Source organism: Ovis aries, chromosome 1 (assembly GCF_016772045.2).
Source record: "Ovis aries strain OAR_USU_Benz2616 breed Rambouillet chromosome 1, ARS-UI_Ramb_v3.0, whole genome shotgun sequence".
Taxonomy (NCBI): domain Eukaryota; kingdom Metazoa; phylum Chordata; class Mammalia; order Artiodactyla; family Bovidae; genus Ovis; species Ovis aries.
In genome coordinates, this window is record NC_056054.1 from 97,312,980 (window position 1) to 97,327,301 (window position 14,322).

General features: G+C 40.9%; 1 protein-coding gene across 6 annotated transcripts in view; it reads right to left on the minus strand.

The window, feature by feature from the left end:
• NOTCH2 (notch receptor 2) overlaps positions 1 to 14,322 on the minus strand; it is a 212,622-nt gene that overhangs the window by 22,608 nt on the left and 175,692 nt on the right. For all 6 annotated transcript variants that reach the window (XM_060401816.1, XM_060401813.1, XM_004002392.6 and 3 more), the window contains 5 exons: positions 7,136 to 7,255; positions 6,564 to 6,716; positions 4,145 to 4,373; positions 2,664 to 2,865; positions 597 to 750 (listed from right to left, as the gene is read on the minus strand). In XM_060401816.1, coding sequence (XP_060257799.1) covers positions 597 to 750; positions 2,664 to 2,865; positions 4,145 to 4,373; positions 6,564 to 6,716; positions 7,136 to 7,255 — 858 coding nt within the window. The remainder of the gene's footprint in view (positions 1 to 596; positions 751 to 2,663; positions 2,866 to 4,144; positions 4,374 to 6,563; positions 6,717 to 7,135; positions 7,256 to 14,322) is intronic.

Here is a 14,322-nt window from a genome sequence, read left to right on the forward strand (position 1 = left end):
GAACCTATTTGCAGGGCAGCAGTGGAGATGCAGACACAGAGAATAGGCTTATGGACCCAGAGCCAGCGGGCACTGGGGAAGGAGAGGGTGGGACAAATGGAGAGAGAAGCATGGAAACATAAACACTACTATGCATAAACCAGGTAGCCAGTGGGAATTAGCTCTATGACTCGGGAACTCAAAATGGGGCTTTGTGACAACCTAGAATGGTGGATGAGGTGGGAGGTGACAGAGAGGTTCAAGAGGGAGGGGGCATATGTATACTTATGGCTGATTCATGTTGCTGTATGGCAGAAATCAATACAATACTGTAAAGCAATTATCCTTCAATTAAAAATAAATATGTTAAAAAAAATAAACAAGTGCTGAAAGTGGAACATGCCTTCCTTCCACGTCAAGTACATTCCTTTTCAGAATCTCTAGACTTGCTCCCCTGCCCTTCACCTTCCATTTCAGACCCTTTCTCCAGAGCCTTGCCCATTCGTTCCTGTCTGCCCTTCCCTCTCCTCCCACAATAACAACTCTTGCCCTACAGTGCTGCTCGTTAGTCAGTACTTCATGGACTGACCCTTGAGTCTCAGGGGGGCAGAGCTCACCTCTGCGGGAGGCCGCCACCTCACAGGAGACACTGGGAACATCGCAGTAAGCACCAGCCCATCCAGACGGACACAGGCACCGCGACTCTGCTTTATCCTGAATGCAGGTACCTTTGTTTTTACATGGAGACCGACTGCAGAGGTTCACCAGGGTCTGAAACAGAGGCAGACACATATATCAACATTCAGACACCAGGAATGAAAAAAAGCTACACTGCATTTTAAGAACTCAAAGGAAAGCACACTAATTAATTAAAAAAAGAGCCCTCACCCAAGCCTTAAACTTAGATTCACTGTCCCCAGATAAGCTAATCATTTTATACAGTCTAATTCTTTTAGCTCTGCTATTCAAAAATTCTTACCAGATAAGTTTAAGAATTTGAGGAACTTAATTGGTTAAGTTATTCCCTACATCACGCTCATGTCTAGAAACATGGCCGCCCTGCAGGGCTAGAAAAGAGTTAAAGCTGTCAGACAGGTCTACAGATTCTATGTGCTACTCCTGAGTGAGAAATCACATGGGCTTGATCTAATCTGTCTGTGGTGAATAAGAGTTCAGGATTTAAAGGCTTAAAGCTTGTTAATAAACCTAAAAACTGTCCAAAAGCTTACTTTTTTACTGTTAGCAAAAAATAAAAACTTTTTTATTGAAGTACAGTTGATTTACAATGCTGTGCTAATCTCTATTGCACAGCAAAGTTCCTCAGTTACACACATACAGACATTCTTTCTTAAATAATCTCTTCTATTAGGGCTTATCACAGGACACTGCCTACAGCTGCCTGTGCTGTACAGCAAGAGCCTGTTGTCCACCCACCCCTATCAGTTGACAGCACCATGCACAACAGCCGAGACACTGAAACAGATGAATAAAGAAAATGCGGCGCACACATAAAATGGACTCCTACTAGAGGGGAATCAGGCCATTACAGCAACACGGGCTGAACCAGAAATTATCACACTAAGTCAAGTCAAGCCAGAAAGGGAAAAACCACACTGTCACGTGTGGAATCCAAAATATGGCACAAATGAACCCATCCACGAAACAAAGAACGTACTTTGATGGGAGAAACTCAGGCTTCTGAAAAGCAAGAGGCAAAGGGTGCAAGTGGACTAGCACCTTTTCCAAAACTCCCATGTGGTGGCCTGGCTCCTGGGGAGAGGAGGCCATGCTCACAACACTGACCATTTGTGAAAGAGCGGGGAGGGCAGAGGGCCACCACGCTGTGTGAACAGCAGAAGCCCCACAAAGAATAGCCTCGTGATCCAGGGAATCAGCAGTAAGCTGTTTAATATGCAGAGGTGCTTATCTGCACGTCCAGTACAGCCAAAGCTTCACTGAAGTGTACTCTGAAAGGCTAGTTACATTTGGGCATTTATTTCTAAATTGTTTGGACTGCTGGTATGATATTCTATCATTCCATCATTGTTTGAGAGGAAAAACTGCATAAAATTAAACACAATGCTGTTTGGGGTGCAACCTTAGAAAAGTTACTTTGGGGCTCAATTTATTCTTTCATGAAAGGCTAGACTAGTAGGCTCTGAGGGGTCGTTCCATCCTAAGAGTCTATGAAGATAAATATTAAATATTTGAATTTGAAAGACATGTGAATAGCTTGGTTTTGAGACTGTTACAACACTGTAGGGCATAATTATCATTATCCCCTTAGATGTTGTATCTGAATTTTAAAAACTTTGATTGTTCGTTGTTTCCCTTTTTGTATTTCCTAAATGATATCAATATGCTTATTTCTCATATGCATTTTCTGCAGCTCTAGGTGAGCCTGCTAACAATTTTATGTGTGTTAACCAATATAATCTTGCCAGTATCACCATTTTGAAATCTACCAGGTTAAGAAGTTGGTAGTTCTTAGAAGTTATCTAAGAACTTAGATTAACTTAGTTATCTTAGAAGTATAATTAAGAAGCTGTCCAGATTTATTTTGAGTACATTCCTAAGACGCCGAATTTTCTCTTTTAGATGGGGATTATTTTGCTTAGGAAAGAAACAGGTATAACACTCAACAATTCTGTGGGAGCTGAATGAATGGGATGAAATCTAATTACCTGACAGTTTTTTCCAGTATAGCCCAATGGACAGATGCAGCGGTAGGTACCCAGGCCATCAACACATACTCCTTCATTCAGGCATGGATGAGAGTTGCATTCATTGATCTCATGGAGGCAGAAGGAACCAGTGAAGCCCACAGGGCACAAGCAAGAGAAGGAGTTAATCCCATCGATACACGTGCCACCATTGAAACAGGAGCTGAGAAGCACACAGAAAAAACAACATCAGCTAGATAATCTGGATCCTCTGACCTGCTATTTTTAAAGTGAGGTTCCTCACATCTAAGATATTACAGGAGGAAATACTCCTGAGCACCCCAAATTCCTATATCCAGTAAACTTAACCTTTTTCCAAATTAGAATGGGCACCAATCAGCATGAGTCTCAGCTTCTTTTCCACAACCAAAAAGATCCGAGGAGTATTTAAAAGTCTGAGCTTATTAGAGACTCCAAGAGAAAGTGAAGGCGTCCAGGTTTTACCCAGCCCTTCTGTAGCTTTCCATGTATCACATTTCATCTCTAAGTCAATTTAATTTATAAGAAACATATCAAATAACAGCTCTTGATTCTATATTTCTTTATGGAAGAAAAACAGAACAAATTTGTTGATAATAAAAAAGAATCAAACCTCCCAGAAATTACTTAAAGAGGGATGACAAATCTGTAAACAAGTAGGATTTTTTTGTCAACTGAAATTTACCAGAGACCAAAAGGAGATGATATAGAAATTATAGCTCTTTCTGTTTCCTATGTAAGAAATAAATGATGATTCATCTCACTATAAAAAAGCAGAGACATTACTTTGGCAACAAAGGTCCGTCTAGTCAAGGCTATGGTTTTTCTAGTGGTCATGTATGGATGTGAGCGTTGGACTATAAAGAAAGCTGAGCACCGAAGAACTGATGCTTTTGAACTGTGGTGTTGGAGAAGACTCTTGAGAGTCCCTTGGACTGCAAAGAGAGCCAACCAGTCCATCCTAAAGGAGATCAGTCCTGGCTGTTCATTGGTAGGACTGATGTTGAAGCTGAAACTCCAATACTTTGGCCACCTGATATGAAGAGCTGACTCATTTGAAAAGACCCTGATGCTGGGAAAGATTGAGGGCACGAGGAGAAGGGGACGACAGAGGATGAGATGTTTGGATGGCATCACCGACTCAATGGACATGGGTTTGGGTGGACTCTGGGAGTTGGTGATGGACAGGGAGGCCTGACATGCTGTGGCTCATGGGGTTGCAAAGAGTCAGACACGACTGAGCGACTGAACTGAACATCTCACTAAGTTTTTCAACCTCTACCTTAAACTTGTAACTAGATGTCCACAAGGAATCAGAAACTAGAAAATAGGAGATGATTGTATGGTGGGATCCAAGGCGATGCCTTATGTGGCCCCTCAATCCCAGTAGAGTACTCTGTAGGTTCCTCCCCTCTCTCCCTTTTCCCGTAAGACACTGTTGCCTGAGGACACGGGCTGCTCACCTCTCAGTGCACTCGTCAATGTTGTTCTCACAGTGGACTCCATCAAATCCCGCCTGGCACTTGCAGGTGTAACTGTTGACATAGTCAGAGCAGGTCCCTCCGTTCTTACAGGGCTCACTCAGACACTCATTCATGTCTGTCTGACATTTATCCCCAGTGAAGCCCGGAAGGCACAGGCAGGAGAAAGTATTCACTCCATCTACACAGGAACCTCCATTCTGGCAAGGATCTAAGCCATTGCACACAAGAATTAGAACTCTGAACAGCAGCATCCATTTAACCTTAGAGTCATTCAGGTGAGTAGCCTGAACTGAGCCACACTAACAACAGTAACAATTCTGACTTTTCTTCACATCTATTTTGCCCTGACTCCTCCATTTACAAAAATGAATGTAGTAACACCTGCCTGAGATTCTTAGTAAGAGTCTGTTTAATAGCTGGAAAGAACTTTACATGCATCACTGTTTTGCAAAATTAATACTCATAAAACCAGGGATGGGATAGATATCAATTAGTCCCCTTGTGCTGGTCAACCTTTTCTTCTCCCTTCCTCTCTTCCTTTTTTCCCTTTCTCCTCTCCTTTCTTGTTTTTGTTTGTTGTTTTTTAGATTTACATACAACTAGGAAACGAGCATTTTTAAATTTTAAACATCACGTCGTTTGATCTTAGAGAACACTTTACAGCCACAGCAGTTAGTCAAGAAATTTTGAGCTATTATCAGAGCACAGTCCTCTGCAACACAGACGGCACTCGAATCGGAGCAAGAAAAGTCAGATGTGGCTCCTGGTCTTAAGGAACTTGAAATACAATTACAAGACAGGTCATAAACATAAAGAGAAAACTAAACACCAGGTGGGTAATGCAGCCCTTATTTTATAAGAGAGATATTTATACCTTAGTCATCTATTAGGCTAATTTCATTCTAAGGCTCATTTGCAGTCTCTACTGGAACAAGTCTAGACTACACAGCTACTGTAACTTCCATAGCACCTTTCAAGCAACTCATAGTAATTCACTGAGTAATTTTAAATTAGTTGCAAATATTGTTAGTCCTACTTCAAATAGGAAAAAATGTTTAAATAGTAGAAATTTGATTGATATACTAATTAATGTGGGAAAGGAATCCAAATAGTTTGATCCCACTCCCTTAAATTTCTCCATCAGTTGTACCCTGAACATGTTTTTTTCACCATTAGTCATATAATGTTGGAATTATCTAACTGTCTTTATTTCCTGAGAGATTATGAGTTTCATAAATGTAAGCTTTTACTTATATTAGCACTGTCAGCCCCTAGTATAGTGCCATCCATATGATAATCTGAAATGATATATGCTGTGAATAAGATGCCATTATTCTGGATGCACTATCATAAGCTCGTTTGAAGTTTAATGATTTAATCACCACACCAGTAACTGAATACAAGCGGTCCCCCATTTTCATGTGTTCCACAATCATGGGTTCAAAAACCAAGGACAGAAAAAAATTTTTTTTTAAATCCCAGGAAGTTCCAAAAGGCTAAACTTGACTTTGCCATGTACCAGCAAATATTTACATAGCACTTACACTGCATTAGGTATTACAAGTAATTAAGAAATGATTTAAAGTATACAAGAGGATGTGCATAGGTTATATGCAAATACTACACTATTTTATAAAAGGGACTTGAGCATCTGCAGATTTTAGTATCCACAGGGGGTCCTAGAACCAATACCCTCAGACACTGAGAGATGCCTGTACTGATAAGTACATCACATTCAAGTGTTGAAACTGCTAAAGCTGGGTAAAGCACCACTAGAAAGAAGTAGGCAGAACAATCCCTAAAGTTTATACTAGGCTGAGCACAGTTCACATTCATACCAGTCAGAATGAAAAGATTCCCCTAAGATGTACAGTGCCAAGTAGAGCTCTCAGAGAAAAATAAAATTGTAAAAAAATTCACACAAATCTAAAGTGACAGAGGTAGATCCCTAGTTGTCTGAGACAGGAAAGTAGAAAGGAGGGTTAAGTTACAAGAGATGAAATACATTCAGGGGGATGAATGTGATCAGTATCTTAAATACTGTTTTGAGTTGTCATATGTCAAAACTTACTGGACTGGTTCATTTAAATACTGGCAGTGTGTTGTATACTTAATTATACGTCAAGAGATCTGCTTTTTATTAGAAGCTTTCATAGCATTGTCCCCACTTTGACAATGTACAAAATTTAGTAAGGCAATGCTTAAAAGTGACTCCCGTGTATTAACTCCTAAAGCCACTAGCTTCAAAATGAAGCTTTTTAAAATGCGAAGATTAAAGACAGGTGATACACTGTCGGATGGCCAGCCTCAGCACCGAGGCAAGTGCCCCGCCAGGTCCTCCTCTGCCCCCTTGGCTCTGCTCTCCCCTAGGGGCTCAGGAGCAGGCTGGTGCACTCACTGGCAAGGCAGTCATCAATGTCCTCCTCACAGTCCATGCCGCTGAAGCCTGGAGGACATTCGCACATGTAGCTGCCCTGGGTGTTATGGCAGAGACCGTGGTTCATGCAGGGCTTGGACACACACTCATCAATGTCGATGGTACACCGCTGACCTGCAAACAAAGGGGCAATGAACAGTCCAGTCTTTGGAAATCGATTCCCACGCAGAAATTTATGTGGGGGCTGAGCTTTAGCTGGGGTGGGTGGGGCTACTGCAAGGATATGCTGTTTGGCCTCCTATTTTGGGAAGTCCCTTCAGGTTTCTGTTCCCCCAACAAGTTGCCACCCAGATGCTAAAATTCTACATAGAACATCATAGTTTCAGACTCTGGTTGGAGTCTTCTAGCCACCAGGGGGCAGCAAAGACACGTAAAATGGAAACTCTAAAACATTCCTTAGCCGCTTCAGCTTTTATACCAGGCCTGTGTTCTTGACAAAAAAGGGCAAGCCTCAAAAGATAGATTCTCCATGTCATCAAATAACCAGATCACTCTGTTAAATGCTCTTGGTTTCTACATTCCGACGCTGTTACCTTGCCAGCCAGGAGCACACAGGCAGGAGTAACTCTCAAAATTTGGTGCCTCTTTGCAAACACCAGCATTCTCACACGGGTTTGGGGAACAGGGAGCCAATACGGTCTGACAGTTCTTGCCTGTAAATCAAATGACAGAGTTTATTATAGAGAAAAAGTCCAAGGAACTGAGATTTCCCCAAATTCTACACCAAAGGATGCTTTCTGAATTCAGATCTAATGTAATGAATTAGTTTCGGGATCTGAGAGACCTACGGACCTTTGTGTCTTGGATCTTATGTGACAACTCACAGTGTGATCTCAGGCAAGTTACATTCTCTGAGCTTCCACATAAACAAGATGGGAATTAGGATGGTATGTAACTCATAGAGGCTTTTTGTGGATTAAATGAAAAAATGTTTACAAAGTTCTTATTAGCATAGGGCCCAGCACAGGGAGTAAGTGCTCAACAACTGCTGGGCTCCTGTTATCTTCACGTTATTATCACAAGTGGTTATGTGGATTTAGAAACTGACATCAATCAGGTGTGAGAGTTTTTGCATCTTCGTAGCTAAGATTCAGCTGGAGCTTAGCAACATAGATCCACCTTGCAGAGTTAACAACACAGCCTCCTATTCTTAAACCTCTGCAGGCCTGTTCCAGAAGGCAATGGGGTTGATCAGAAGGCCATCAGAGGTGGAAACCAGTGAAGTTATACCAATTGTCTGGTAACATCTCTCCTTATTTCAACATCAAAACATGACATTAATAGTTGCCCACCAACATTTCCTACCTTAGTATACTGAATATGAGATTCCAGAAAAAAATTAAAAGAATACTTTTATTAAAAGGGAGATGGGCTTTTTCCAAGATGGTGGAGGAGTAGGAGGACATGGAGTTTCTCTCTCCCCACAAATGTATCAAGAATACATCTACACGCGAAGCAGTTCCCACACAGCACCTGCTGAACACTAGCAGAGGATCTTGGACACCTAAAAGGACAAGAAAGATCCCCACATAATGGGTAGGGTGAAAAAAAGAAGGCAAAGGAAGAGGAGAGGAAGCAGGATGGTACCTGCACCCCTCGTGGGGAGCTGAAGGTACGGAGAGGTCCCTGCATCTGGGGAAGGCCTCTTATCATCAGGGAGATGAGCTGGAGCAGAGGGGAGCCTGGGGGTTCAGAGGATAGTCCAGTAGCTGGTCTGTGACAGGCAGGACAGTGAGACTGACACCGATGGTCCATGCCCTGGCCCTGCACGCCCCAGCCTGAGACAGGTGTTTGCCAGTGAGCATGGATGCTGGGAGCTGGAACGCGGGGTTTGGAGAGTAGATCCAGGGAGGGGCCTGCTGTTGGTTTGTCAGGGAAATTAAATGGAAGTAGTCTTGTCTTGTCCGAGCAGGCTTCTGACCTCGCTTCTGACCTGCCTGGACAGTGCCTGGGCTACCTTCCTGCGGTGAGTGCGAGTTGCATGGCACCACAGATGAGAAGGGGGCAGGTCCTGGAATTGTTGAGCCCCTGGAGGGGGTCTGGCCAACCATACCAGGGGCTTAATAACATTCCAAGATTTATAAAACAAAACAAATGGCACCGTAAAAAAAAAAAAAAAAGATTAAACCAGAGCTGCAATCTGCTCTCAGACTGATGACAATATCAGTTCGTGGCCTGGGATTAAAAGCAGGAACCCCCAACCTACAATTCTGAAGTCTCACCTATGGAGCAGATGCACTGCCTGGGACCTTTTCCCAACTGGGGCTCCAGATTGCTGTCACACAGGACTTCCCAGCACTGTCTGAGTCTGGATGGATATCAGTCAAAACCCAATTTGGTGACATATGGACTGTTACTTACTGTTCTACTTTTCTTTTCTTTTAATGATTGTTTGTTAAAAGTAAGATAGGTAATTCTCTATTAGTTATTGAAATTATTTATTTGTGTATAACAAGTGGTTTCTTTTGTTAACGAATGTTTTGAACCTAAGGTGAAATTTTAACTTTTGGCAAAACATGGCTGTGAGGAGACAACCTGAGAGGCTGGGATTGCAGAACTCTGCAACTGAGAATGCTCGTGGAGGAAGCCTGGACAACCACAGAAATGAAGCTCCATTGTTGAGTAATGCACAAGGGGTGGGGTTGCCATTGTAGGCTCTCTCCTCATACACCAACCCCTGCCTCCAGAGCACTAGGGAGGGCTCCTAGCGGAGCTGGCTTGCACATCCCTGTCACTGCCTCCTCTGTTCCCCCTCCTCAAACTATGTGACCAGCTCACCCCTATCGCCACCTGAAGGGTACCCATGTTCCAATCCCTACCCAGCACCCTCCTACCTGGGCAGAGTGCAGTGCCAAGAATACTGTACTTTGTGAGCCCATACAACAGGCAAAAAGGGACACAACAGAGCACATTCACAGGTGAACAGCCCCAGAGAAAGAATACTCAGTGGCTTCTCTCCAGTGGAAATGCTCCAATCCTCATACCACAAATCAGAAACACAGCTAAGAAACAGATCTAGGGGCTTCTACTCCAACAAATAGAGAGCAGGTCCTGTCTCTAACAGGGCAGTGACAACCACAGAGCAAGGGGAGGCCCTGCTCAATATCCAGTGCAGGCTCTAGTCACAACATCAATCAAACTCCCTTTCAAGGGGATAACAGCACAAGCTTCTGGACCAACCTAACCCAATGGGGGGCAGACACCAGAAGCAAGAGGAATTATGATCCTGCTACTTGCAGAAAAGAGACCACAAACACAGTAAGTCTGACAAAATGAAAAGACAAAGAAACATCTAGCAGATGGAAAAGCAAAATAAAAATCTGAAAGAACAACTAAATAAAGAGGAGTTAGGCAATCTACCTGAAAAAGAAGCCAGAATAATGATAGTAAAGATGATCCAAGATCTCAGAAAAAGAATGGAGGCACAGATCAAGAAGATACAAGAAATGTTCAACAAAGACCTGGGAGAACTAAAGAACACACAAATAGAGAGGAACACAAGGACTGAGATGAAAAATACACTAGAATGAATCGCCAGCAGAAGAGCTGAGGCAGAAGAAGGGATAAGTGACCTGGAAGACAGGACGGTGGAAATCTCTGTGGTGAAACAGAGCAAAGAAAAAAGAATGAAAAGAAATGAGGACAGGGACTTTCCTGGCAGGCCAGTGGTTAAGACTCCACACTTCCACTGCAGGGGGCCAAAGATCCAATCTCTGCTTGGGAAACCAGGATCCTGCATGCTGCAGGGTGTGGACCAAAAATGTCAATATGAAATATATAAGTAATATTTTTTTTGTAAAGACATGAAGACAGTCTCAGACCTCTGGGAAAACATTAAATGCACCAATATTTAAATTATAGGGGTCTAAAAAGAAGAAAAAGAGAAAGAACCTGAGAAAATATTTGAAGAGATTAGAGTTGAAATCTTCCCTAAAATGAAAAAGAAAGTGGTCACCTAAGTCCAGGAAGCACAGACAGTCCAATAAAGGATAAACCCAAAGAGAAACATGCCAAGACACACATTAATCAAACTAACAAAAATCAAATACAAATAAAAAGTATTTAAAGCAACAAGGGAAAAACAACAAATAACATATAAGGGAATCCCGATCCCCATAAGCTGATTTTTTGAGCAAAAATTCTGCAGGCCAGAAGGGAGTGGCATGATATATTTAAAGTGACAAAAGGGAAAAACCTACAATCAAGAATACCCAGCAAGGTTCTCATTCCAATTTGACAGAGACTCAAAAGCTTTACAGACAATCAAAAACTAAGAGAATTCAGCACTACCAAACCAGCTTTACAACAAATACTAAGGGAAATTAATTCTCTAGGCAGGAAACACAAGAGAAGAGAACAAAAGAGGAAAGGGAAAAAAAGGACCTAAAAAAACACCCCTCAAATTAAAAAAATGGCAATAGGAATATACATATCAATATTTACGTAAATGGATTAAATGCTTCAACCAAAAGCCACAGACTGGCTGAATGGCAGCAAAAACAAGACCCACATATATGCTGTCTGCAAGAGACCCACTTCAGACCTAAGGACACACACACAGAATAAAAGCAATGGGATGAAGAAAGATATTACACACAAATGGAAATCAAAAGAAAGCTAGGGTAGCAACCTTATATCAGACAAAACAGTCTGTAAATAAAGACTGGTACAAAAGACAAGGAAGGACACTACATAATGATTAAGGGATCAATCCAAGATGACATAACAATTGCAAATATATAGGCACCCAATATAGGAGCACTTCAGGATACAAAGCAAATGCTAACAGCCACAAAAGCAGAAATTGCCAGTAACACAATAATGGTGGGGAACTGTAACACCCATTATACCAATGGACAGATCATCCAAATAGAAAATTAATAAGTAAACATAAGCCTTAAATGGCACATTGGACCAGATAGACTTAATTGATATTTACAGGACATTCCATCTAAAAGCATCAGAACACACTTTCTTCTCAAGTGCACAGGGGACATTCTCCAGGATAGATAGCAACTTCAGTCACAAATCAAACCTCAGTATATTTAAAAAAACGGAAATCATATCCAGCATCTTTTCCAAACACAACACAAGGTAACTAGAGAAAGAAGAACAGATAAACTCCCAAGTAAGTAGAAGGAAAGAAATCATAAAGATCAGACAAAAAACAAATGAAATAGAGACAAAGAAAACAACAGCAAAAATCAGTGAAACTAAAAGCTGGCTCTCTGCAAAGATAAACAAAATTGATAAACCTTTAGTCAGAGTCATCAAGAAGAAAGAGGACTCAAATCAATAAGACAGAAATGAAAAAAAAGAAGTTACAACGAACACCACAGAAATGCAGAGTATCATAAAAGACTACTACAAGAAACGATACACCCATAAAATGAGCAACCTAAAACAGAGGCGCAAATTCATAAAGAGGAACACGCTTCCAAGAATGAGCCAAGGAGAAACAAAAAATATAAACAGACCAATCACAAGAACTGAAATTGAAACTGTGATTAAAAATCTTTCAACAAACAAAACTCCAGGACCAGATGGGATTTATCCCAGGGATGCAAGGATTTTTCAATATCCGCAAATCAATATGATACTCCACATCAACAAATTGAAGAATAAAAGCCAAAGATTATCTCAATAGCTGCAGAAAAAGCTTCTGACAAAATTCAACATTCCTTTGACAAAAACTCTCCAGAAAGTGGGCATAACAGGAATCCACCTCAACATAATAAAAGCTATATACACCAACCCCACAGCAAAAATCATTCTCAATGGTGAAAAACTGAAAGCATCTCCTCTAAAATCAGGAATAAGACAAGGATGTCCTCTCGCCATTTTTATTCAACATAGTTTTGGAAGTTCTAGCCACAGCAATCAGAGAAGAAATAAAAGGAACCAAAACTGAAAAAAAAGAAGTAAAATTGTCACTGTTTGCAGGTAACATGATATGATACATAAAGAAACCCTAAAGACACTATCAGAAAACTATTATAGCTCATCAATGAATCTGGTAAAGTTACAGGATACAAAATTAATACACAGAAATATGTATTTCTAGACACTAACAAGAAAGCTCAGAAACATTATCAAGGAAACAATCCCATCTACCATTATATTAGAAAGAATAAAATACCTAAGAATAAACCTATCTAAGGAGGCAAAACACTTGTATGCAGAAAACTATAAATATTGATGAAAGGAATCAAAGATGACACAAACAGATGGAGAGATATACCATGTTCTTCGACTGGGAAATTACTATTTTACCCAAGGCAATCAACAAATTCAATGCAATCCCTATCAAATTACCCATGGCATTTTTCACAGAATTAGAACTAAAAAATTTACAATTTGCATGGAAACACAAAACACCACAAATAGCCAAAGCAATCTTGAGAATGAAAAATGGAACTGGAGGAATCAGGTTTCCTGACTTCAGACTATACTACAAAGCTACAGTTATCAAAATAGTATGGTACTGGCACAAAACCAGAAATATAGATCAATGGAACAGGATAGAAAGCCCAGAAATAAACCCACACACTAGTGTCACCAAATCTACGACAAAGGAGGCAAGAATATACAATGGAGAAAAGACAGTCTCATCAATATGTGGTGCTGCGAAAACTGGACAGCTACATGTAAACAAATGAAATTAGAACACTCCCAACATTATACATAAACTCAACATGGATTAAAGACCTAAGTGTAAGGCCGGATACTATAAAACTTTTAGAGGAAAACATAGGAAGAACACTCTTTGACATAAATCACAGCAAGATTTTTTTGATCCACCTCCTAGAGTAAGGCTTCCCTAATAGCTCAGTTGGTAAAGAATCTGCCTGCAATGCAGGAGACCCTGGTTCAATTCCTGGGTCAGGAAGATCTGCTGGAGAAGGAATAGGCTACCCACTCCAGTATTCTTGGGTTTCCCTTGTGGCTCAGCTGGTAAAGAATCCACCTGCAATGTGGGAGACCTGGGTTCCATCCTTGGGTTGGGAAGATCTCCTGAAGAAGAGAAAGGCTACCCACTCCAGTATTCTGGCCTGGAAAATTCCATGGACTGTATAGTCCATGGGGTCACAAAAAGTCGGACACAACTGAGCGACTTTCACTTTCACTTTCCCAGAATAATGAAACTGAAAGCAAAAACAAATGGGACATAATTAAACTTAAAAGCTTTTGCACAGCAAAGGAAAGCAGTAAACAAAATGAAAAGACAACCCTCATAATGGGAAAAAATATTTACAAATGAAGCAACTGACAAGGGCAAATTTCCAAAACATACAAACAGCTTATACATCTCAATCAAAAAAAGAAAACAAGAAAAAAAAATCCCACTGCAATCAAAAAATGGGCAGAGGATCTAAAGAGACATTTCTCTAAAGACATATAGATGGCTAAAAAAGCACATCGAAAGATGCTCAACATCACTAATTATTAGAGACATACAAATCAAAACTATAATGTGGCATCACATCACACCTGTCAGAAAGGCTATCATCAAAAAATCTACAAACAATAAATGCTGGAGAGGGTATGGAGAAATGGAACACTCCAACACTGTTGGTGAGAATGTAAGATGGTACAGCCACTATTGAGAACAATATGGAGGTTCCTTAAAAAAGTAAAAACAGAGCTACCATATGGTCCAGCAATTTCACTCGTGGGCATGTAACCACAGAAAATCGTAATTCTAAAAGATACATGTACC